This window comes from Wyeomyia smithii, chromosome 3 (genome assembly GCF_029784165.1).
Source record: "Wyeomyia smithii strain HCP4-BCI-WySm-NY-G18 chromosome 3, ASM2978416v1, whole genome shotgun sequence".
NCBI classification, from domain to species: domain Eukaryota; kingdom Metazoa; phylum Arthropoda; class Insecta; order Diptera; family Culicidae; genus Wyeomyia; species Wyeomyia smithii.
Window position 1 is genome coordinate 124845031 of NC_073696.1, and position 27266 is coordinate 124872296.

The window sequence follows — 27266 nt, forward strand, 5'->3', positions numbered from 1 at the left end:
TCCTTGGCCTCCGGCTGGCGAGTCACTTCACCGACGTTCCAGTATCTCAAACTCAGACCAGAGGTGGTCGGCCAACCTGCCGAACACCCAATATATGAGTGACGGCGTTAGCCGTGCCGAGGCAGAGGAGGCGGAAACGGTTACGAATGAGGAACTCATCGCGATCGCCAACTCCCTGAAGGTGAGCAAGGCACCGGGATTGGATGGGATTCCGAATCTGGCTGTGAAGAAGGCCATCAAAGAGGCCCCCAGACTATTTCGGGAAGTCATGCAGAAGTGCCTGGATGACTGTACATTCCCAGACAGATGGAAGCGACAGAAGCTGGTCTTATTGCCGAAGACAGGGAAACCACCTGGTGACCCGTCGGCATACAGACCGATATGTCTGCTCGATACGGCGGGTAAGGTGCTCGAGAAGGTTATTCTCAATAGACTGGTTAGGTACACCGAATGTGCAAACGGTCTGTCGAGTAACCAGTTCGGCTTCCGAAAAGGCAAGTCTACGGTGGATGCTATTCTGTCCGTCACCAAAACAGCAGAGGTAGCACTCCAGCGTAAAAGATGGGGCATTCGCTATTGCGCAATCGTCACGTTGGACGTGAAAAATGCGTTCAATAGTGTTAGCTGGGATTCCATAGCCCACTCGCTTCGGAAACTAGACATTCCGGTGTCTTTGTACAGGATTCTGGAAAATTATTTCCAGAATCGTGTGCTAGTTTACAGCACAGACGAGGGTCAAAAATGTGTCCCAATTACCGCAGGGGTTCCACAAGGTTCCATCCTGGGCCCGGTACTGTGGAATATCATGTACGATGAAGTGCTGAAACAAAAGCTCCCCCAAGGGGTTGTGATCGTTGGATTTGCGGACGACATCACACTTGAGGTCTACGGCGAGTCGATCGAGGAGGTTGAGTTGACGGCTTCGCACTCTATAAGCGTCGTCGAGGACTGGATGCGCTCCAAAAAACTGGAGCTGGCGCATCATAAGACGGAGATTTCAGTTGTCAATAACCGCAAGTCGAAGCAACAGGCGTTGATCAGTGTCGGGAATTGCACCATCGCCTCTAAGCGCTCCCTGAAGCTGCTGGGGGTGATGATCGATGACAAGCTCGCCTTCGGGAGCCATGTCGAATATGCCTGCAAGAAGGCTTCAATGGCTATTGCAGCATTATCTCGCATGATGTCCAATAGCTCAGCAGTGTACGGCAGCAAGCGGAAACTTCTAGCTAGCGTGACTTCGTCCATACTGAGATATGGCGGGCCAGTGTGGTCCAAAGCACTAGGTACTAGTAAACATCGGAGTAAGTTGGAAAGTACCTACAGGCTCATGTGCCTGAGGGTTGCGAGCGCGTATCGAACTGTGTCATACGACGCAATCTGCGTCCTGTCCGGCATGTTGCCTATCAGCATAGCCATTAAGGAGGACGTAGAATGCTTCGATCAACGTGACACAAGGGGCATACGAGGTACCAGAAGATCATTCTCGATGATCAGATGGCAGCAGGAGTGGTCCAATTCCGCGAAGGGTAGATGGACGCATCGACTTATTCCGGATGTATCCGGATGGGTCGGGAGGCGCCATGGAGAAGTGAACTTCCATCTGACACAGATTCTGTCAGGCCATGGCTGCTTTAGGCAGTATCTACACAGATTCGGGCATGCGGGGTCCCCCATGTGTCCCGAGTGCGCGGATGCGGAAGAGACTGCTGAGCATGTCTTCTTCGTGTGCCCTCGTTTTGTGCATGCGCGGAGCGACATGATGGTAGTGAGCGGACCAGACACCACTCCGGACAACCTAGTTCGGAGGATGTGTAAAGACCCAAACATTTGGAGGGCGGTTTGTACAGCCGCCTCTCAAATAGTTTTAGAATTGCAAAACAGGCGACAGGTTGACCACCGACACGCCAGTGTTAGCTAACGGCCAGTCTCCAGGTTAGTTAGCTAAGTTAGCAAAAAGACCTAAAGAACCAAGAGGGTGCACAGAGCACAAAAGCCGCTCCCCGAAGCAATACCTAGCGGTGGTCCCGGGGAGTATTATGGGCTGGAGACTGAAGGGGTTTTAGTGGGTCCGGTCACTGATTCAAACCAACCCCACACTCCCTGAGGTTGGTCACCTCAGGGGTTTGGATGCAAATTTCCCCTTCACCTGAAACAAAAAAAAAAAAAAAAAAAAAAAAAAAAAGATAGATATACATATATATATATATATATATATATATATATATATATATATATATATATATATATATATATTTATATATATATATATATATATGTATATATATATATATATATATATATATATATATATATATATATATATATATATATATATATATATATATATATATATATATATATATATATATATATATATATATATATATATATATATATATATATATATATATATATATATATATATATATTTCTTGATTTTCTTATCTGTCCAGTTCCTTATCTGTTCTGAATGTTTTTTTTTATTTATTTTTCCACTTTTATGTTCTTTTATCTCTCTTTGTCGTCGTTTTGCGGTGGTGTACTACTTTTGTTTCTCTGCAGTTTACTTTAGGCCATGTTTGATATTGCTTTGTTAATCATATTTTTATTTTGAATATTTTTGTAACTCTATATACTTTGTTCTCTTTACTGAGCAATTCTCGCGTAACTTTTCAAAAGGACCTAAGTAACCTTGCGAGACTCTCTTTGTTTACTTTTTCTTCGATTGATAACTAAGTTGTTTTTGCTTTTGTCATGATGCACTTTACAAGCTAGGAAATATGGTAATCTTCCGATTTGTAGCAAGAAGCTTGTAACCTGGCCGAGTTGCCGCTGTAGCTGACAAACAACCCGCTACCCCGTTCTTGGTAGCCTTGCCGATCGCCGTTGGTGCCCGTTCCTGTTCGTCTCGTTCCTGGTTGCAGAGTAGCAGTAAGCAGCATGTCGACCACCGTTCGTCCCGGCCGCAACGTTTAGTGAAGTCCATTAGTGAGAATAAATATGGCAAACAAGTAAGCGTCTTTAGTATAAAACCCCCCCCCCCCCCCTTGTAAATCAAAAAAAATAAAATAAAAGTTAAATGCAAGGTCAGTCTAATTCTAGTTGTTTTGTGTTACATTAAATGAAATTCATTCTTTAGGCTAAGTTTGTCCGCTTCTCGGTATTCGTGATATTTCACCTGAACACGCTCAGTGACCAGAGGCGTATTGAGGGGTGAAAGTCCGCCCCGCCACCTGAGATTTCTCTAGGAGACCGCGTGTAACGACCCTTTGGTAGTTTGGTGGTGAAGAGTATAATCCCTCCAAGTTAAAAGATCCGTAGTTAACCGTAACAGTCCAGATGACCACTTCTGGTTGCCTGTTAATCATAAAATCATACAATCCATTGTAAAATTGCCGAACTGCCTAATCTAGGTATTTCGTTGGCGAAGATGGCGACAGTTTCTGATCAACAGCCTAAAGTGACAAATCCCTAGTAACAATATTGGTTTTATTAAAGTTTCAAAGCGCTTAATACAGCCAAAGCAGCGCTATAAAACTTTGATAAAACCAGTTTCATTACATGGGATATCATCCAATATGATTTGGAGAAGCGGTATGATACCCTGAGGCCAGCAATCATCTTCAGACGCCATTTTAAATTTCTAGACAGTAGCTTCCGGTTTTTGGAAACCAGTCTAAAAGGGACAAAAATTACCCAATCTGAGTTTTTCAGTACCAGAGATGATGCTCAGAGGCCAGGAATCAACTCCATACTTTATTTTGAAATCCAAATTTGCAACTACCGGTTTCTGGAATCCTTCAATTGCCAAATACAATCCCAAAAAGGTATATCAACTCTTTGAATTTTAGGATATTGATGTTGTATTTGAAGAAATAATTGGAGCATAATATTTGAAATTTGACGTAATATTTGTACAAAATAAATAGTCTTGCTATCATAATGACTCTTAATTTGAGGAACAACCTGTTCGTTTGACACTTGTTTTCTTTAAATAAGTCGTGTAATCTTTGAGAGAATAGATTTTCAATATTTTTACAATTTAACACATAATGGTTAAAATAAAAGTCCGATTGCACTGGTCAACACAAGAGTGGCCCCGAAGGTCAAACTGAGAAAAAATGAAAAATTATAGCTTTTTAGCCATTCATGTGATTTTTTTTCTTTCTTGGGCAACGACTGTGAGCTTTTGTGCAGCATTTTTTTTCGATTTTGTCAACCAGTGTTATAATCAAATGAAATGGGTACCAATAAAGCAACTAAACCTTTAATTTTATACTAAGATTGCTGAAATCATCATAAAATTTTTTAGGTTGGGGTTTTGAAGACAGTCCGTTCATTTGATACCTATTTTGTTCAAATCGTTTGTGTAGTTTCTGAGATAATGTAGTTTTATAATTTTTACATTTTGATACATAACAGACAAAGTTACAGTCCGATTATAATAAAAATCAATAGGGAGTTATCAGGCAACTAGACCTTTCTATTACAATTTATTTCGTGAAAATCGGTCCATCCATCTCTGAGAAAAGTGGGTGAGCTCAAGCAGTCTTAGAAACATGTTTCTTTTCATAGCCTGATTTTACATTATTATATATAACGGACAAAGTTAAAGTCCAATAACAATAAAATTCAATAGGGTCTTATGAGGCAGCAAGACCTTCCATATGACACTAATTTTGTGAAAATCGGTCCAGCCATCTCTGAGAAAAGTGAGTGAGTTTAAACAAACACGTTTCTTTGCATAACTTTTGAACTATATGTCCTATCATTATAAAATTATTTTACAAATGGTTCAAAAAGCAAGCCCGTTATTTTGATACTAATTTTGTTCAAGTCGGTTGTGTAGTTTCTGAGATAATGAAGTTTTGTGATTTTCATACATAACCTCGAAACATAAAATCCGATTACAATATAATTCAATAGGGTCTTATGGGGCAACTAGACCTTTCATTTGTAATTAATTCCATGGAAATACACACACACACACACACATAGCATAGACACACAAACATACAGAAAATGCTCAGCTAGTCCTATTAAGTCGATTAATATACGCGATTCGACTTTTTGGAGCACTTTTATACCTTTGTTTTTTTAGTGATTGTTATACCTTTCTAGGAGAAAGGCAAAACAGAAAACCGTGTAACCCATATGTTTTTTTTAAATGAATCATACCTTTGCTAAGAAGAGTGGAAACCAAAAATGGCCGATTTAAAAAAGACAATATACTCTAAGCAATTTTAGATTTGATTCTTGCATTGATTTGCAGTTAAATTAAAATAAGTCATACGTTGAAGTTGTTTTCCCGAAAGCAAACATTTCGGAAATCTTCTCTGACGTAGGATTATTGTTATTAATTATTCACCCTTAACATGCTGGAATCCAGATGAGCGCACATGTGTGCCACTGGCTGCTATCTCAGGCGTCTGAGTCTGGCAGAACCGCGACGATGAAGCTGCCAGCGATGAGCTGTTTTTCTCGCGGGATGAAGACAATCTTTCCACACCAACCCAATGTTCCGAAGTGAAACACTTTTTTTTGTTTACTTCTAGCTTCCGACCTTTTATATTCAATCCATGGTTTGTATACACACCGTATTATACACAGGCCCTAATTTCCTCCATTCTTGATTTCTCACTCGCATTTGCGTACACCAAATTGGATAAGTATAATGACTTCGTTTTTCGCCACTCTCATCACCATCCGCTTGCCACTCGGTCGGATGGTTTGGGAACATGTGTGTGGTTGTTGAAACGGGACCCTGGCAAGGAGTTGAAATACTGCTCTGTCCCAGGGTGCAAAGGAAAAGGGGTTTTTGAGAAGTCTGGTTCCGATGCAACGATTGCCCAGTACCACTGGTAAGAGTAGATCACAAGCGGCATTGAATGAATGTAAACACGATTTTCCGGCTGCAACCAGACACTCATTTTTGAGGAAGATTTTTTTTCGTTTCTTTTCCGTGATGGTTGCTAATGAATGAGTGGCGGGAATAAGTGAATGGAAAACTGAATGGAGATTTGTGGTACAACTCGCAACTGTACGGTTTGCTGCTTGCCTACTCCGCCAGCTTCCAGATTTGCGACTTTTTCTGTATCGTGAATGCATGGTAGGTTTTTGTTTGAATTCTTAGGAAGGTTTATTTTTTTTTGCGTTGATTGATGTTTAGAAATATGGTTAGATTATTGTGTGCCTTCGCTTTAAGCAGGAAGCTAACATACACGGGCACACGCGAGTAAGAGCCTCGTGGGAATCGAAGTGGGACTTGTAGAGCTGAAGGATTTGGCGGAACAAGTCATTAGCGCTGGTGCAGAGTGACTTTTGGCGAGCCTCAGATAAGAGATTTTACGAGTAGTCCCGGATTCAGACTGCACATACAATCATTAAGGCGTTGTTTTTTTGGGTTGAATGGCGGAAGTTATGAGTAGAGCAGAAACAGCATATGTTAACTGTTTTGCGGTAGTTTAAGAGTTTATATATTGAAGTGTTACTTTTTAGTCAACATAATTTATGTTGATTCACTCTGTCTCCTACATTTTGCAATTTTTTGTTAGCATTGAGCAGAATTTGAAAAAAAAAAATATTGGGCTTCATCAATTACAATACCAATATGTTTTGGGAAGCCTCCTAACTGGTCTCGAGGTACGACGCCGACCTAACAAGCCAGTCGTCGAATGTTCGAAGATTTAATTATTTATATTTTATTTGAAGGTATAAATCTACTCTTCAACATTGAATCGTATAGCGTGAGTCAAAAAGAAAAATATAGTAGATGCACATTCCAACAAACAGGCAGTCCATTATGATCATTATGGGTGTTACATACTTTCTACGTTTGTCAGATTGTTAAAAGTCCTTTCACATAATATTTGGCTTAGTAAAACTCCTATTTAAAAATTTTCAACTCAAATAGAGTAGCACTAGGCTGTCTCACTAGCTTAGTCAGCACTAAGCTGAGCTAAGCTAAGCTAAGCTATTTAAAAATTTTCGACTCAAATAGTTCGGTTTTGTCGTTGACAAGCATTATGTCTAACCAACGGAAAACAAGAGCGTCATAGTGCATACTTTTGAAAGAATCTTTTAATGGTCAGTATTCAAATACAATAAAACTATCAATGCATTGTATGCATGACTCAGGACTGTTTTCAGTCCTCTAGTCGACGGAACAATGAAAAACTTTTCCGTCATCAGTGGAACGGAGCAACCAATATCGCTCCGATATGCAGCCAATCCCTTTCCCTGCTTAATCTTCGAACATTTCCTGCCAAGACACATGTGTTTCTGTTGGCACCACAGTCGGCATTCAGGCCCTTATTTCGGCGAAACAAACGAAACCGTGGGTATATATGAGTGCCAATTTGCATCTTCTTCGCCGATGTCAAAAAATCGAGAAACGAAACGTGCTAAACGAGTGGCTGTAAGCTTCTTGCTATTTCTCCTCTCCTACTGAGGGCAAGTGGAACTCCTTATAGCCGTCGCTTCTGTTAATATGCAATTTGCAATTTGAAACATATGGACCGTGTTAGCCCCGACCAGGAACTGCGAAAGCAGACACGAGAAGAAAAAAAAAGGATTCGTAAAAATAGAGCTTATGGCAACAATGTGCTCATTTTGTCGACGTTGCAGTTTTTCCGTCAGGCTTTGTGCCGAACATCTTGCAGTTGCGGCGCATATTGTTGCTTGCCTGGATTCTAATGGTCGCACCCAACTCTGACCGAGGTCAGAGCCTCGTTGATACGAAAACTGTGTATATCTTTTGGGTTAGTCATCTGGAAGCAAGAATCGCATGTGTAGACGGCTAGTCAGATGTAGTTCAAAGAAAGATAATGATAGTCGGAAGATAAATGGCATCTAAAATTCCAGTTCCTATATTTGTGTGTTGCTAACCAAGCGAAAACTATTCATATTTTTTGACACAGCTTCATTTTATTGTTATTAAATATCTGTTTTCGAAGTAGGTAGTAGCAATCAGTATATCAGGATAGAACACGTGAAGTATCCTCTCCTGCAAAATATTCTATGTGGTTACATTCTCCGTAAGTTCGCCAAAAGTACTTTTTACCGTGTTTTATTGGAACAGTGTAATAATTTTTTTATACAGGAAAAAAGTATGATTACACGATTATTAAAAGAAGATTTTTTTTTTCATCTAATAAAAGAAGAATTAAGACACATCCATTAAACTGCTTAAGAAGCGCCAAATTTCCAAGATGTACTTCCTACCTTGCATAGCCATTACGTTTGAACATGGCGACCGTTAAAATGGAACCAAAAATTTCTAACATTAACTTATCAAAAACATGATTAATTAATTTGTTGACCAGCACTTGATAATGTAATTTAGCTCTCACTGATTCAAATCAATTTATTGTTCAAAAATCAGAATGTGTTTAGTAAACATGTTTTTTTTTTAATATTTGAACATTGAAATGATCATAAACAATTATCAACAGATAGAAATATCATACATAATTTTGATATCAAAAACTGGCACTATACCACTGGCTGTGGCGTATATTTTTCTCATTTCGTTTAAAGTTTTCCAAAAAAAGAGAAGTGGACCACATGTGGGACAACTTGCCACGACGGTTTGAACCTACCAACAAACGGAACAGCACAATGCGTTTGTGGTGCCCGAAAGAAGAAGGGAGCACACAAAGTTAGAGCCATTTGCCCTGCTGGACAGAAGGCAGTCAAATGTGCGCATAACAAGCGGCAACATTCCGTTCGAAGATGTTTCTATGCGGTTTCCCAACCCGACTCGGAAGGTCAAGCGAATTCCAAGTGTGAACCAGCTGTCATTATTGGTTTGACTTTGTCGAGTTTGGAGAGTGTTTGAAAAGGATTCCGCTTTTTTATGTTCGCTGTTGGGAGTGTTTGCATAGAAAGTTAGATCTCTTATTTTTTTCTCCCGAAACGGAGTGAACCATGTGGGACCATGGGAAGGAAATTGTTCATAATATGTTTGCCGATGGGTGTTGAGTTTACAAATATAGAGGGTTAACATGCGGGGGGATATGTGCAGTTATGAAATGCTCATCGTCAGCTGGAAAGATTTTTTCAAACATCGATTAATGGGACTACTTTGTTTAGTAAGTGGGCATTGATTATTTTCACATGAAGAATAAAAGTACTATTTTTAAAGGCGTCTTTAACGTAGTGATTTAGATAACTATCTGCCAATTGCAACAGTAATGCACATGTTTATATAGATACTAGCTGACCCTGCAAACTTCGTCCCGCCTATTTTTGTGTTTAGTTTTATAATTTTCAATACTCCAAATTCATTGATTTCTTGCGATTTGTTTATATCGTTTGAAATTATTAATTTTATCGGAATGACAACATCCTCGTCTTTTGCATTTGGTACATCACCCCTATTCCGGAAATACTCATATTGGGTGGTATTTAGTCAAGAACATACATTGCATCAATTATGATCAACAAAAGGACAGCTTTGGGGGAGGTTGGCTAATGTCCACGGTCCATACAATTTTTTTGAATTTATATGGGCAGTTGTCCACGGAGGGGTAGGAAGGGGGGGTAAATCACGTGGTATGTGGATGGCCCCATAAAGTATTGAAAATGACCCTTAGAGACAAAACAGTAATAAAAAGAACAATTAGAACAAATCCATTTTTTCTTGATTTCATATTTGCTACGTAGCTTGACCCTCTACCCACCCCATCGTCACATTTCGTCACAAAACTGCAAATCCCCCTCCTCTCCCCTCGAATGCTACGTCATTTATGTATGTTCCCTTAAAGAAACACTCATATTGGGTGGTATTTGGTCACTTTTGGCTATTTTTCAGAAACCGGAAGTCACCATGCTGGATTTTAAAATGGCATTTGGAGACAATTTCTGGAACCTGAGCGTCATTCTGGTTTGAGAAACACCCATAATAGGTGTTATTTAGTCGTTTTCGGCTGTTTTCCAGAAACCGGAAGTCACCATCTTAGAATTCAAAATGATGTCTGTGGTCGATTATAGCTCCTGTGTATCATTCTGGAAACGAAGCGTCTCATATTGAATGAAAATCGACCAATTTTGGCTGTTTTTCAGAAAGCGGAAGTTGTGGTATTTGGAGACAATTTCTGGCCTCTGAGCGTCATTCTGGTTGAAGAAACACCCATATTGGGTGGTATTTGATCATTTTCGGCAGTTTCCCATTCACCGGAAGTCGTCATCCTACAATTCATAATGTTGTCTGAGGTCGATTTGTGGCTTCAGTGCATCATAACAATCCCGGAAATACCCATATTGAGTGTTATTTAGTCATTTGCCACTGTTGTTTAGGAACCAGTAGTCGCCATATTGGATTTCAAAATGGAGACAATTTCTGGTCTCTGAGCGTCATTTAAAGAAACACCCATATTGGGTGGTATTTGGTCATTTTCGGCTATTTTCCAGAAACCGGAAGTCGCCATCTTGTATTTCAAAATGACATTTTGTGACAATTTCTGGCCTCTGAGCATCATTCTGGTTAAAGAAACACCCATATTAGGTGGTATTTAGTCATTTTCGGCTGTTTTCCAGTCACCAAAAGTCACCATTTTACAACTCAAAATGTTGTCGGAGGTCGATTTGAGGTTCAAGTGCATCATCACGATTTCGGAAATACCCATATTGGGTGGTATTTGGTCATATCCCGCTGTTTTTTAGAAACCGGAAGTCGCCATCTTGGATTTAAAATAAATTTTGGAGACATTTCCCGAAAATTTTTCTTGCTATCAACAACTTCAACATATCAAATTTGGTTCGATTTGTTTGATCATTTCTCGAGATATGCAGAAATTTGTGTGGAACCCCTCCTTTCAGAGAAAGGAGGGGTGTCGAAACATTATAGATATCTTTGTTACCCCTAAAAATATTCACCTGCCGAATTTGGTTCCATTTATTTGGTTTGTTCTCGAGATGTGCAGAAATTCGTGTTTCATTCGTATGGAATCCCTCCCTTTTAGTAGTGGGAGGGGTGCCAAACCATTATGGATTATTACCCCTAAAAACATCTACCTGCCAAATTTGGTTCCGTTTGCTTGGTTAGTTTTCGAGATGTGCATGAATTTGTGTTTCATTTGTATGGGACCCCTCCCTTCCAGAAGAGGGAGGGGTGGCAAACCATTATGGATGATTTTGTTACCTCTAAAAACATCCACCTGTCAAATTTGGTTCCATTTGCTTGGTTTGTTTTCGAGATGTGCATGAATTTCTGTTTCATTTGTATGGTACCCCTCCCTTCCAGAAGAGGGAGGGGTCTGGAACTATCTTAGTCACCTTTCTCGGCCCCTAAAACCCCTATATACAAAATTTAACGCCGATCGGTTCAGTAGTTTCCATGCCTATATGGAACAGACAGACAGAAAGACAGACAGACAGACAGACAGACAGACAGACAGACAGACAGACAGACAGACAGACAGAGCTGCATTTTTATATGTATAGATAGATTTGATACCCGTAAAAACATCCACATGCCAAATTTGGTTCTATTTGCTTGGTTAGTTTTCGAGATGTGCATGAATTTGTGTTTCATTTGTATGGGAACCCTCCCTTCCAGAAAAGGGAGGGGTGTCGAACTATTATGGATATATTTGTTACCTCTAAAAACATCCACCGGCCTAATTTGGTTCCATTTGACTTGTTTGTTTTCGAGATGTGCATGAATTTGTGTTTCATTTGTATGGGACCCCTCCCTTCCAGAAAAGGGAGGGGTGGCAAGCCATTATGGATGATTTTGTTACCTCTAAAAACATCCACCTGTCAAATTTGGTTCCATTTGCTTGGTTAGTTTTCGAGATGTGCATGAATTTCTGTTTCATTTGTATGGTACCCCTCCCTTCCAGAGGAGGGAGGGGTCTGGAACTATCTTAGTCACCTTTCTCGGCCTCTAAAACTCCTATATACAAAATTTCACGCCGATTGGTTCAGTAGTTTCCAAGCCTATATGGAACAGACAGACAGACAGACAGACAGACAGACAGACAGACAGACAGACAGACAGACAGACAGACAGACAGACAGACAGACAGACAGACAGACAGACAGACAGACAGACAGACAGACAGACAGACAGACAGACAGACAGACAGACAGACAGACAGACGGACAGACAGACAGACAGACAGACAGACAGACAGACAGACAGACAGACAGACAGACAGACAGACAGACAGACAGACAGACAGACAGACAGACAGACAGACAGACAGACAGACAGACAGACAGACAGACAGACAGACAGACAGACAGACAGACAGACAGACAGACAGACAGACAGACAGACAGACAGACAGACAGACAGACAGACAGACAGACAGACAGACAGACAGACAGACAGACAGACAGACAGACAGACAGACAGACAGACAGACAGACAGACAGACAGACAGACAGACAGACAGACAGACAGACAGACAGACAGACAGACAGACAGACAGACAGACAGACAGACAGACAGACAGACAGACAGACAGACAGACAGACAGACAGACAGACAGACAGACAGACAGACAGACAGACAGACAGACAGACAGACAGACAGACAGACAGACAGACAGACAGACAGACAGACAGACAGACAGACAGACAGACAGACAGACAGACAGACAGACAGACAGACAGACAGACAGACAGACAGACAGACAGACAGACAGACAGACAGACAGACAGACAGACAGACAGACAGACAGACAGACAGACAGACAGACAGACAGACAGACAGACAGACAGACAGACAGACAGACAGACAGACAGACAGACAGACAGACAGACAGACAGACAGACAGACAGACAGACAGACAGACAGACAGACAGACAGACAGACAGACAGACAGACAGACAGACAGACAGACAGACAGACAGACAGACAGACAGACAGACAGACAGACAGACAGACAGACAGACAGACAGACAGACAGACAGACAGACAGACAGACAGACAGACAGACAGACAGACAGACAGACAGACAGACAGACAGACAGACAGACAGACAGACAGACAGACAGACAGACAGACAGACAGACAGACAGACAGACAGACAGACAGACAGACAGACAGACAGACAGACAGACAGACAGACAGACAGACAGACAGACAGACAGACAGACAGACAGACAGACAGACAGACAGACAGACAGACAGACAGACAGACAGACAGACAGACAGACAGACAGACAGACAGACAGACAGACAGACAGACAGACAGACAGACAGACAGACAGACAGACAGACAGACAGACAGACAGACAGACAGACAGACAGACAGACAGACAGACAGACAGACAGACAGACAGACAGACAGACAGACAGACAGACAGACAGACAGACAGACAGACAGACAGACAGACAGACAGACAGACAGACAGACAGACAGACAGACAGACAGACAGACAGACAGACAGACAGACAGACAGACAGACAGATCTTAGATAATCGACCATTTTTGATTTCAATGAAACTTTTCAAACGTATTCGGCTTAGCACATATTGGTTTTTTAAATTGACTTTAAATAGATCAATTTATAAATTATAAACGAAAAATGTCCCTATTCTTTTTTTTTATTGTTCGGTCTTATGAATAACCGCAACCATTTCAAACGACTCAACTGTCATCTTCGATCTAAAACAACATGGTAAGGTATAAGTGCACTAAATGCGATGCAGCATTATCGGTCAAAAGCTCCCGCTGCCAGAAAACACAGCCAGAGCGAATGGGATGTGAGCAACAGAAAATCGAGAGAACATATTTTCCGAGCATTCTCTGAGAGTAATTCCCGCCTAAAGACCTGCACCCGGTTTCGGATGAAGGATCTCTCACTAGGCGCAGTTGGCGCCGCTTAACGTACACCTGATGTGAGGAAGGCAAGACAAAGACGGCAGACAAATAAACAAGTGCACTGAGTTAAATGAGCGAGGAGGGTACAAGTGCACCTAACTCGTTTCTCTCTTTTAACAATTTCATAGTTTCTCTTTCTATCTCTCTCTTCTAACGTCACCAAATCTCACCGAGTAGCAGAATTTCTGCCAGACAGTTGGTTTGGCTTCCACCGTCGATCGCAGACGACTCGTCAGTCAATGGCTGAACACGGATGTGATATGACGTCCTTAGTTCGATAAAGAAGGAAATGGTTTAGAAAATATAGTCATAGTAAAAGTTTGGAAAAGAAATTCAACACCAGAACCAGGACTTGTGAGAAACATTTTTGTGGTTTAGGAGAAAAATAAAACATTCTGTTCAATTGCGGTGGTAACAGAAATCACAGAAGTGTTGCGCGACTAAGCGATGAAAACATAGTTATTTTCGGAAGTCTGATACTGCGCTGAATGTGATGAGGCAGCAAGTGACAGAGCTGTTTGTTTTGGATAGATTTCGCTGATTCAGCGTGTGAATAAAAACAAATGTGCATGAAACGGTTCGGAAACATCAGCACGTGAAGAGTGCAAACGAGAGCGTTTCCGATAACAGCGAAGCCGGAGCCAGGGCAACAAGTTACTGTGTTTTTTAAGTGCGTCGAAGGATGTTTACAGAGTGAAGATTGTCGTCTTAGTTAGAAAAAAAACGGGCAAGAAATTTCGCGGCTGGAACACGGATTAAAAAGTTTAATTGGGAACAAACGATCGGCGTTGCAAGCTTGGACAAAGTGCTGCGAACAACTTCAGTTATTACTATGAATGCCATCGCCAAGATGTACCCGAAGTTAAGCGCTGTGGAGTTATCTGCAATTCTTATGAAAGGTAAGAAAACATTATTTTGAACATTGAACATAGCGGTGACAAGCCGATAAGGTTTTTCGTTGATTGCGGCATTCAGTAACGAGAATGGTTGAGGTCGATGGCGTTCGTCGTTTTCTTCTGCCAGTAATTCCGATCTTTCAACCGAAATTTCATCTCAACGCATCTGCGAAGTGCATGCGTCTCAATGTGATGTGTAGGACTGACCAGACTCTTCCGTCTGGCGATTAAAATAAAAAGCGGTGCGGCTGTCGCGCCACCGTTAAATCTAGAAGCCGGTTGCATTGAAATCGGGTGTGCCGTAATTATGTCGTTTATTTGTGGCGCCTAAGCGTGACTTTAATTGGCGGTAGTCTAGTTTTCGAACGCGGGATAAAGTCACTCACTCCCGATGCGGAGAACGAATAAATCATCCGGATCGACTACTTAAGGATATTGGCGAGCGTCGCAGTGTGACGTTGGAGTTGTATTCAATTCAGGATTATTTGAGACAGCCCATCTGTTCTTTATTTTTACCACGAGACAAGAGAGCTCCAAATATAGTCAAGCGTCACTACATCTTTCGTTGAAACTGTTTTTATGTTTCCTAGAATACTTTAAATTAATTAGCAGTGCTTCCGTGGCGAATCATCCGTCGTGAGACAGACGGATGCGTCGTTGCTTTTTTGTGTTCGGGTATACTGACTTACGTAGACCGCAACCGAACGCTCTCTTATGAATGTAATCAAATGGAAATTATATTCAACCAGACTGTGCACTGTAAGGTCCAGCGATCAGACCAAGTGAGAGCATGTTTAGACAGATGTTAGACTTTCTGTGGACGCGCTGTTTACTCATTAAATTAGTTTTCCTCTTTTCATCACTCCTGTCTGAATGTACGTGTCTGAATGTATTAGTTTATGGCCTGCAAACTCTTCGGGAACACTCTTGATTCGTGCGGATTCCGATGTCATTAAAATTTTGACGAACTAAAAATATCCCGACCGGATGTATACTCCATACCGCCGTCGCTGGATTGCAACTCGCTGTCGTCGATTTAGAGTTGAACTACACACACGGCACATCAAGTTCCGAAAGGTTCTCGGAAGATGTGTATACCGTTCCATACTGTAGACTGTTTGATGCGGCGGATTTTTTTACCTTTTCTCAGAACGGAAAAGAGAGTAGGCGCACTGGGATCTTTCGGCGAGAGGGCGGATCCGTTTGGTTCGCGAAAGATGGTACATATAATTATAGTCTCAATTTTATTGGAATATAAAACGAAGCGTTTGTTTTTCTTGCTTCAGTTTGCAACACGGTTGTAAGACAAGGACTTCGCGTGGGACCCCCACGCATAGGTTCACGTTATGGTGTGAAAGTTTATTATCCGTGCGAAGCAGGAAATTTCAAGGCAGCACACGGTTCCAGATATGTTTGCACTTTATGACTTTGTCTGCCCTGAACGGAGCAGCTTCCAGAGCTGTGATGAGTGTTTGTTTTGAAGAGGTTCTGATGACCTGTGTTGCGGTGGTCTGATTTTCGAATTTTCTTTGATGTAAGCTATGGAGCTTCTTTAGCGTTCATTCAAAGAAACGCATCTCCATCGCAGTAATTTGAGGTAATTTCTCTAATGAATGATCAACTCTTTAAGTTGGCATGAACCTTTCAGCTATGCTGTAGCCAATTTCCCTAATATATCATGCCGCGGGCGACTACAACTTCCACTTTGTATTGTATTTCACATTTCCTTGCACCATATTGCAGCAATGTTCCGGCAATTCCCATGATATCACACCAGCAAATTACCCATCTGGTACAACATGGGTGAACATAAAAAATGCTGACAAACTTCCAAACCACAAGCACACGGCTCTAACTTTCAATAATCCATTTCAACAAACTGACACACAACCATTTGCGATTTTCCAAGCTCTCGTCGCCTTGTCGCTACCCTTTCACCCTTGCCTTGTGTTGTTCACGAGTCCAACAGGAGATGATGCTTACCAGAAAGAGAGAGAGAGACATAAAAAAACGCACGAAAACGAAACTATACGTCGAGAAGATAAATCGCTCACTAAAACGCACCTGTGTCTTCTTTTATTTCGTTATAAAAACAGGAAGAAACGAGACAGGACCGAACATAAAACTCACATGCTGCTGCCTCTCGTTTGCTGCGACCGTTGAATGGCGTTGTTAAATTGCGAGGGGAATGAAACTTTTTGGGTAATACCCTGGAGGGGGAAAGCGCGGCCGGCAGCGGCGGTCGGTGGTGGGCAAAACAAGAGAAATCTCTTGCACAACGCTGTGAAGACATAAATTATGAATTTTTGGGAGGTTCCTCGGGTGACCACGATTCCTCTTCTTCTTCTCAATAGTTATTCCAAATGGTAAGAAGCTATCAAAACAAATCTGTCACGGTCCGCTTGAACTATGGTGCGATTCAGTCAGATGCAAATAAACAATCTCTACTTGATTCACGCTACCGCATGTCAAAGTGTCAGTGCAGGAAAGGGGCAGCAGGTGCGGCATCCCAGATGGCAGAGTAGTTGACTCGTTTGTGGCGGTAGGATGGAGAACTTCTTGGGAATTCACACTCGCTGCTGGCGTCGTCAGAACGATGGTATTTCCCACCTACACACAGTTTGGTCTGACAAAGTCCGGTCTGGTCGGGTCGGGTACGACGGGATGAACAGACGCTGACGACTGAGTTGTATGGAAGGCTGATATAAATCTTCGTTTCTAAATATTTTAAGCTGTTATTTTAGCAAACAAAAATATTTGGCCCCACTCAGCTCTTTCTCCTTAGCGTTCGCGAGAAGTGCCCCTTCGGTTTGATGGTACGCAATCGCGATGACAAATCGTATTAGCATACCACATGGTCACCGAGTAAGAACCGGCTAAGCGCGAGGAAACATTGATGGGAGCGGAGACGAAAACTGGTCGCCTCCGATCACATGTTGAACGCCGCCACCCGTTTGGACCATGGCGACTACGGTGTGGAAAGATTTGGATAAAAGTTTGATTTATTCGGCCGACGCCAGCGTGACGCGGTTTCGGGAAAGATTAGATGGAAATTAATCATCTCTCGCAGTGCTAAAGCACACCAGCTGCTGGGATCACGACTGACGACTTCGTCTTCGTCAACGGTGACGTTTTGTTTGACAACGATCTTCCGTCCATCAGTTCCTCAGCTTGACTGTCCGTAGTTCCAACCATAAGTAGCGTGCAAGTGAAGCTCAGCCAGATGTGGAGATTCTGACGGGATTCCCCTTCCCGTCGGTCGTCCGGCTGGTGTGCTTTCGCATATTTCTCTATGGTTATCAGATACGTCTAAGTGGAAACAATATAGATAAACAGTTTTCTGTGCAAAACATTGCAACTGTCACTCGTCGGAAGACTAAACACTATGAAAATGGTAAACATTGCCAGATGAACAAATATAGCGGCTCTAGTGTAGGCCTGCCGCTCTTATCGCTTTGGATTTCGCGTGGACGTCAGAGTGACTGTATGCAAAATTTTGATACTCTACGGCAGAACTACTGCTCTAGTAAATATTTTCATTGAAAATTGCATTAGTAACTGCAGATTTAAAATTGAATGTTAAACGTTTCAATTCGAAAACTGCTTCATTAGATTTTTTCACGGGAAGCTTAATATGCAAACTATTTTCTATTTATTTACATTTGTGAGTTTTCAAGACACGATTGGCGTGTGGTGTCTGCTAAACAATTGTGTAATTGTTATCGTTCTGCTCATACGTGAATGTTCCTCCCACGTGTGACTCCAGTTAACCAACTCGCGATTAGTAGAATGTAAACAAGCGACAAAAAATAGCAATTCATACGCGATGCGACAGTGATGATGGCTCTTCTAGGACACAGAAACCGCCAACGATGAGCTATTTTCTTCGCCAATTCTGTTTCACTCTCTCGCAAATAACGACTACCGCAAACGAGGTCTATCGTACATGCGATTTACACATTCTCCTCCTTGGCTGAGACATATACCGAGCTGCACATCTGCTTTCCTCTTACACAATCCTACGACGGCACATCCGCCGTTGCTTTTTTGTAAGAAATCACGAACTCGTTTCTCGCAAATCTTTCGAACACTTAATTACGATTTCTTTTAGGTGTCAGTTGGTCAATCGGAGGTCAATGAATAATGCGCTTAGTTTAGACCAGCGGTTCTCAACCTGGGGTACGCGTACCCCTAGGGGTACGCGACAGCCTTCAGGGGGTACGCGAAATAAAAATCAGTAATGGCGGACGAAGCAATTTTTCGCTATATTATTTAATTTGTTTTTCAATCTTGCTCTTAAAACATGGTTGTTGCAATTAAACAAACCATAGTTCAATTCAAAACCTGAACTAGACTTCATAACGCGATCTACCACTACTCTCACCCTCTCTGCGAAAACAAACCAAGCCAGAGGGTACAATTGATTTGGAAAGTGTTGCCAAGGGGTACGCGGTCAAAAAAAGGTTGAGAACCGCTGGTTTAGACTGTTATTTACATGTGACAAAATTATCTCACCTTCACCCCGAAAGTATGCACCTATATAATTATATAAAGTTTTGAGCCAACTTTCAATACTATTGAGCTTTTCTTCTACGAATCAAGCTAATTGGATAAATGTCGAGTTCAAGTTTTAATTGAAATATATGCGACGATTTACTCAGGGATCTTCCCTTCGCTCAAGCTCCATCTTCCTCAAACAATAAATCAACCGAACCAGTTGCCACTATTTTCGGGTATTTATGTTTATTATCCTCCCCTCGGTCGGATTGCCGTGGACACGATTGCAATTTTAGCGCGACATCCTTTTGTTCGGATTCGCCGCCGCAAATGTGTTCGCCTGGTTTTGAGGTGTGCACGAAATGAGAGCGCAGAGCAAAAAAAAGTAGCAGATTTCTTGGAACCAGGCGGCTGCTAGGCTCGGACGTGTCTTTTGATAACGAACAAGCAAGCAAGCAAAAAGCTGTTAAGGGCGCGACGAGGACCGGCCGCTTGGTTGTATTTTGTTTTACTTTTCTCTTGAAGAATAGCTGTAAATTTAACCTTGGAATACATTTTGTTTTTGTATGAGTGTGTATCAACTATCTAAAGTTTTGTGTATTATCATCATTACAACTGATTATTAACTAATCTACTGAACAGATCGGATCTAAAGCAATACAATTAAAACACACTAAATTCCAACCCAGTAGGTGAATCAATAGGTTTCTTGGCATTTCTGCTGTGTATCGAAACTAAGCCTTTTCTCACATTTTGTGATTTTCGAGACCTTCGAAAATGTAAAAGGAGGCTCCACGGTTCGTCGAGTAAGTAGGCAAAAATCGACGGCGGGCTGCGAGGAAATCAGACACACCACACTATCATTTGAAGGTGACGCGGAAGGGTACGGCGAAGAGAACAAGCGCTATGAGAGGGTGCAGTAGAACGAAAAAAAAGATGCAAGATAAACCTTTTCATATAGCGGAAAATCTCTGGTCGTGCATGATATGGCTGAACCGAGGACCAACAGATGGAGAGCGCATTAGCAGCATCAGCAACGACGACAGGAAGGATCGGAGAATGGCGAAAGCAATCGTTTGTAATGCGTGTTTGAGTTAGCCGAAGAGGAAGGCGGCTTGTGCGCCGGACCCTCCAATCGTTATATATTGAAAATAATCGGACAGATGGCGCCAAACCTACACACATATTATATTAATCCATTCCGCATACCCGGCAAGCTGTGTTCTCCTCTCGTTTAGCATCTTCGACTTACTTTCTTGTTGGCATGTCCACTTCCCCTTTCTCCAACTACCGGTCTCTCTCTCAGGCGAATCATGGCGAGTATTAGCTTCCCAACTCGTTTCTCGTACAGCAGGAAGTCGCTTCCAGTAAACACAAATAATCCACAATTCCAAACAAATTGTAGTTGTTTTCCTTTCCACAAATTTCCCCTTTTCCTTTTGATTCACAACCAAAAGGCGAGGATTTTGTTTGTTTGCATTTCACGCGAATAGTTTCGCATTCGGTGCATCAGCTTTTTCTCTGTACGCTTTGATCCGAAGTCAACAAACAATGGAGCCCTTCGTTAGCGCTAAGATGGCGCCAAAGTTACGCGCCTTCCTAATGAGATTTTTGACGAGCCAATGCCACTCGTCGCTGATGATCGCATACCGCGGATCATTGCCCAGCCGTCCGACGCACGATTTCCCGTGTAGTAATTTGCATTATTGGAAGTAAATTAAATAAACTGCGAATACATTAGTGTCGCATACGGCTGCTTCTCTGTACCCCCATTTCATGGCACGATCTTGCAGTGATTAGGTTGTACATGATGCAACGCAAGACAATAATTGCTCAGCCCATCCAGCTGTGCACTGACACATGGCGTGTCACGTAACAAATGTCGCGCAATGTCACTGCGTTATCGTGTGCGTTATCGATTAGGAGGAAGTAGCGGCGCTGTCTAGAAGCGGCTGCTGTTACTTGTCATCCATGTAGAATGGGCCCGATGTCGAACTTGACATCTGATTTATGCAAATTGTATTCATAATTCGCTGAATGCACTCGAGTCGGCCATAACTTGAACAAAACGGCACTGGTAAAATAATAATACAACTCAGTCATTGTCATTGCGGTGGTTCTATCAGGCGACTTACCGGGTGGTGGTGCGTTACCACTTTGGTGCATCGTGCTTACGTTAATTAACATTTGACAGGGATTAGCATGTTTGCGTTGTACATTTTTTTTCTCCTGTAGTGATCATCAATCGTGTGCGCAGAGATGCCAGATATACAGACAAATCTGTATTATACAGACTTTCTGTGTTGCGATACAGACACGCATAAGCCTACAGATTTTATACAGACATTTAGTATAATACAGATATTACACAGATATCTGATATTCTACATAATGGTTTTACCAGTATACACAAAAAAACGAACACAAAAACCAAAAGTCACTGTAGCCGTTGCTGGAAAAAGTGAACTAGGAACTGAACACTTTGCTGAACATATTAATCTTGCGTTTTTGAGAGTGAAATCATGACAACGGGAATCGAGTCAGGCTATCGGGGTTTTTATCGGCCCCGTGGGCACTAATCAGCCTGTTTCGCCCCCAGTAACAAACAGCTGATTGTCTCGATCGATTGCCATGCAGGTTATATTGGTGAAAAGACCGTTTGTTCTATTCGGAGCAATATCCAACGTTGAAGAATTGCTTAAAATGTCCCAAACCTTGAAGGTACTATTTTTATAACCGCGAGACTTCTGCCATCATGTATCAGTACGATACGATTTTTATCACGGGAAAGACTCTTACTTCTATGTGTTACTTAGATTTAAAAGATAAATTAGTTATCGATTAATCGACCAACTATGATAGACTCGAAAAAGAACAATCAAAACAAGCAATAAAACAAAACAATCTGACAGGTCGACAAATAATTAGGTATCAATGTATCGGTAACTTTTTTTCGCAGCGGTATACAGACTTATACAGACATTTTTATGGATTATACAGACTTGCCAAAAAAAAAGTCTGGCATCTCTGCGTGTGCGTCCGTTAAACAACGCAAGAGTATTGTAAAGAAACTGATTTTGTCAAGTCATCAATAACCTAACGTCTTTCACAGCACATCTATCGCGATTTAGTCTCACTAATAAAACACCTCAATAAACATTTTCTCACTCAGCTTCCGTTTTGAATTCGATACCAAATAACCTCCCTAAAGTTGTCACGTTCCCCATGTGGCTAATCAACCATTTACGGAGCCGCCCACTTGACCATTCCTAGAACGAGTGTAAACCATCTGGTGGTGAATGCCAATAAAAAGCAGAACCGCACTAATGAGAATCAACACACCGCATTACGTATCGCTTTCGCGTTAAACCCCAACACTGCTGTGGAGCAGCTGCTGCTGTTGATGGTGGAAAAAAGTTACAATAATCAGCGCGACAACTGGCGCTGGCTGAATGTAAACAAACTATATGCGAGGGTTGATTAACTAGCCTAGCCTACCGACCCGTTGCCTACCGTGCGGCTTGAACTGGTCGACCAATAGACTCACAGTGTGGGTGCAGCAGTCGTGGGTTGATTGAATCAGAGACGATGCTGGAGATGTTGTTGGTCGTTAAATTATGCTGCGTTTTAGTTACGGTGAGCTGGAAATGTGTGCCTTTTCTCGCCCTTGCTGTACGCCGAGGGGTGACAGAACATACTGCAAGATTCTGGTGTGTGGAAACATGTGCGCAAAATTGAAATGATTTTCTTTAATACATGCAAAAATGTGTACATATCCCAGCCGTGCCCGTCTGGATTGTAAGGAGGCGTGGGCCGGGGCTCGGGAGGAAGCATTCTGGGCAGATCATCGCAGCAGCGTGAAACACGATGCAACCAGACGCTCGTTTGCTTGCTGGATTATTTATGCCTTTTTAAACTTTCAAATGTACCGAAATACGAGACTGTGCGAATAATAACAATAAAAGAAGGTCTCTCCTTCAACCATTTCTCGCGGCAGCTTTGACAATTTAAAACAGACTCTGCTTTAAGGTTTGTGGGCAAGGGGAAGGACATTGTCACATTTCCTTCGTCCATGCGGTTCTGTCGCTTTGCTGGTTGGGGTCTTTTTGTACGTGTTAGTGCCAGAGCCCGGCGAGACGGGTTCAGCACAATCTGGCGCCGTCATTTGGCGTATAATGAAGAACAATAACACACTACGAGGAACGTAGCGAAGAAGATGCAGGAGAAACCAAAACACATAAAACAGTGCAGAAGTTGCGCGAACCCTCGGTGTGACAATGGCTGCTGTGGAAGATTTGTCTATGAAGCGGTAGTCCGAATCATATGCCGATCTTTATGAGTTGCACCATATATTGCTTCGTACGTCCATTCGGAATTCGGGAAACGTAACTCAGTTCACCTAGAAGTGTAATGAACTCTTCTGATAAACATAACCGCTTGCTTGTATAAAGAATTATTTATCAGGTTTAAAAAACGATAACGGTAACTAGGTACTAAACTTTACCAGACGTTCGTCATCAATGAACAGCAACATCCAAGCAGCGAATGAGCCGCTCAGATCTCTAACCGCGTAGTGCCACTGACTTTATGCAACAATTAACATTTACAAGTTAATTTATTGCATCGATGTGTTTAAACTGATTGCAGCACAACAGTTGCGGGAGATGCACATGTGCAGCTGTGTATCCCACGGTTGGCTCTAATTTAGTTATGGCGGCACTGCACGGAAAGAAAACCAGCCGAACGTGGTGTATTCTGTAAAACGGCAGAGTAAAGTCGTCAGAGTTGCTCGCTATTAATAGTCCTCTGCACACTGTCTCCGGTGACATAACGTGCGTTTATTGTACGATAGCCTTCCCTCCGTTGGTTGACATGAAGTTCATTAATTGATTACACATGTTCTAAATTAAAACTGACGGTCATCAGGTTCAAATTGACATCTCCGAACGCGAGTTCGTCAACTTTTGTGAGTAGGTGGCGCTCCCATCGTTTTTATGTGACTGCATTCCGTGGAATGTAAAAATCCAGACGCCGCTCGTCGTCATCGTTGCGTTCAATGAGACAAAGAAACCGTCCAGCCCGGTCGAAAATAACACTCCCCAGAACCGGCTACAATTTGCATAAATTAGCTTTCACACCGCCTCAGAAAAGGTTCCCGCAAAATCGATTCGAGTCATGCTATTTTTTGACAGCCAATCGCGTCCACACGGCAGACTTTTTTCCCCTGCAAAAATACAAACTCATCTTAATGCTTAAAATATGACAATCCTAACTCGTAGGTGGTTTTCCCATGCAGATGGTTCTCTTGATCGGAGAGTAAGGTTCTAAATCGGGTGCAAGTGTAATGGCGCAAATATGTAAATACCATTAAATCGTAATATCCGGCTTACCGATCGAGCAGAAGCGCTCTTCCATGAAAATATTCACACTCACCGACACTCGTTAAACTCGTAAATTATACCCCGTCGCAACCAGTCGGTCGGTACCATCAGTCAGCTAGATTGCTGCTACTAGGCATGTTGTACGGGTGCACTTCCCCTTTGCAACTTCTTAATTCTGTTGTGTATCGCGACCAGCGATACGCAATTACAATTTAACTTCCCTTGCCTGCCATTCGGCGATTCTCTGGTGGTTTTCACATCTGGCAACACCTGTCGGTTGGTTTCCTGCTTTCTTCACTTTGTTGCTTGTTTTTTATGGGGCCCATCTGGATTCGGTCGTCTGTCTGTTCGACCTTGTAACATAATAAATGATCTGACTTTTTCTTTTTCTTGTTCTCTGATCTATTATAGGAGCCGCAATGTCCGCTGCCTCGCTGGAGCGCGATTCCGGTTTCAACTCAGGCAGTTCTGAACACGAGGATGATCTAAAAAGTCTTGACCAGAGCTCGCGGGATGGATTAGTAACACCGGAGAATAGTTCCGTTGATTCCGTGGAAGTCAAATTACCGCAGCCAATAACAACTAAAAATAAACGAAAAAGTTCAGAACCATTGAGAGTTATTTCGGACTCGGAACTGCTAGGTCCGATAAAAAAGCGAATTCGCTATGGTGAGCAGTTGAGAGAAGGCGACAAAGAAAGCTTGGACCATCAAGTCGGCAACAATCCGTTTCGACCATGGGCTCCAAACGAAGAAATTCCTGGTGGTCAACCTTTACCTGCACATTATCCCAACCCGGCCGATCTGCTGGTCAGACATCCGGGAGTTACGACGCTTCATCGTGCTATCAGCATCAAACCACTGAATCAGCTGCAGCAGCCAAAATCTTCTCATTATCCTCCGTCATCCAAATCACCCTCTACTTCCTACCAGCAGCAGCCTCTTGCATTGGTCTCCAAGAAAGCAGATTCCTCGAAACGATCTCTTCAAAATCAGGACGATCTCCGACGAAATCTAAGCCTGCTGCATCAAAGTGATCGATCAGTTTTTATCCCACCACCACCAGTCCGATCTGGTGAATGTTCGGACACAACACTGGGAAAACCAGTGCATCCTCGCAACTATAAGAACATGACTCGGGAGCGGCGAATCGAAGCTAACGCTCGCGAACGGACCCGTGTGCATACGATCTCCGCAGCCTATGAAAAGCTTCGACATGCTGTTCCCGCCTATTCCAACTCGCAAAAGTTGTCAAAGTTATCAATTCTACGAATCGCATGTTCCTACATTCTGACGCTCAGTCGGATGGCCGGTGAAGACTACAGTGCCGATGGATCTGCCCCTTCTGTCGATGAATGTGTCGAGATGGTGACCAAAACTATTCAGACGGAAGGTAAGATCAAGAAGAAGAAAGACGAATGAAATTTGTCCGGTGCTGACTGACGTGTCAATCATGCGTCAATAATTAAAACGCTTAGCAATCGTGCAGCAAGTGTCAAATGGAATTTGAACCGCTTCCGACCAAAACAAAATATAGTTTACTTGGTTTTATGTTGTCGTTGATGCCAATTTACTACTGTCAGTTTTCTATTTATTTTCTTTTCATTTGGAAAAAAATGAGTGGATTTCATGAAATTAAATAGAATTTTGTAAGTGCTAGATTTTAGACTAAGAAACATGTGAGAGTACAAACTAGATGAGCAGGAAACGTGCAGGTCTGATTCGATGCCATAAGAACTTTCTACTAACCTAAACAGTACATCGAGACAATAAGAAAACGCCAAAAATAAGAATGAAAATATTGAAACAATGGTCATTGTGATTTTTCAAGTAGATTCCAAGCACAACATTAGGTGCCATATGCATAAGCAACAGTCAACATCTGTATTTAAATAATCTCTCAGAATGGCAGGGTTAAACCAGTTGACACAAAACAAGGATGAGCATTTTTTCCCTCCATACGTCAATCAGTATAGCTTTTAGCGAGTAGCTATTCAGGATAAAAAGAAATACGATTTGCACTAGTGAAAGTGGTCACATGCGTAGAGCAGGGTTTTACCCTCGAAGTCACGAAAAGAGAATTGAGGAAACTGTTTTTTCAGCAAACAATTAACTGGTCGTCAATAGTTAGTATTTAAACAATTGTAATTATGCATGTACGGAATATTTATAAGCAAATCAAATTTGTGATTGTTTTGTAATCAATTTTTATTATGAATACAGTATCCAAAATTTTACTTCAAATGATGCAATGTGAAATGATGGATAAAATAAAAGCGAAAACTATTTTCGAGTCAATTTAATACTGGTGTGTTGGATTGCAGACTAATATATCACATTCCTGGTCAAGGTTTTTTTTTCCATATCAGCAGTACAACTGAGAGCCATTGTGGCTCGATTTGGTACAGTAAGTGAATGTCTTAACGGTCGTAGGTCGCTTCCAATTTTCAAAACTGTATGTCGTTTAGGTACTTGAGAGAAGTCCTGATCAGGGATACCAAATGTGCAGATTTGTTTGCAAAACGCAGATTTTTGAAGTCCGTGTGCAGATATTTATTGATTGGCAGATATTTGCAGTTTTCCACGGTTTCTGCAGATTTTTGTTAGAAACTCCTTATATTTGCGCAGATTTTCTTAAAATGTGTGCAGATTTTT

The 27266-nt window shown here is 42.0% G+C and overlaps 1 protein-coding gene across 1 annotated transcript; it reads left to right on the forward strand.

Annotated features, from left to right (window-relative positions):
• The first annotated feature begins 14043 nt into the window (after nt 1-14043).
• On the forward strand, nt 14044-26914 carry LOC129731470 (transcription factor ATOH1). The gene is made up of 2 exons (XM_055691484.1): nt 14044-14737; nt 25024-26914. The coding sequence occupies exons 1-2, from the start codon at nt 14671-14673 to the stop codon at nt 26031-26033; spliced, it is 1077 nt and encodes a 358-aa protein (XP_055547459.1). The 5' UTR covers nt 14044-14670; the 3' UTR covers nt 26034-26914.
• The last annotated feature ends 352 nt before the right edge of the window (nt 26915-27266 follow it).

Bases quoted from the DNA above. Each gene is read 5' to 3' on its own strand.
- LOC129731470 (XM_055691484.1), top strand. From the start codon at position 14,671: ATGAATGCCATCGCCAAGATGTACCCGAAGTTAAGCGCTGTGGAGTTA. The intron at 14,738-25,023 runs GTAAGAAAACAT...GATCTATTATAG, and splicing joins ATCTGCAATTCTTATGAAAG to GAGCCGCAATGTCCGCTGCC.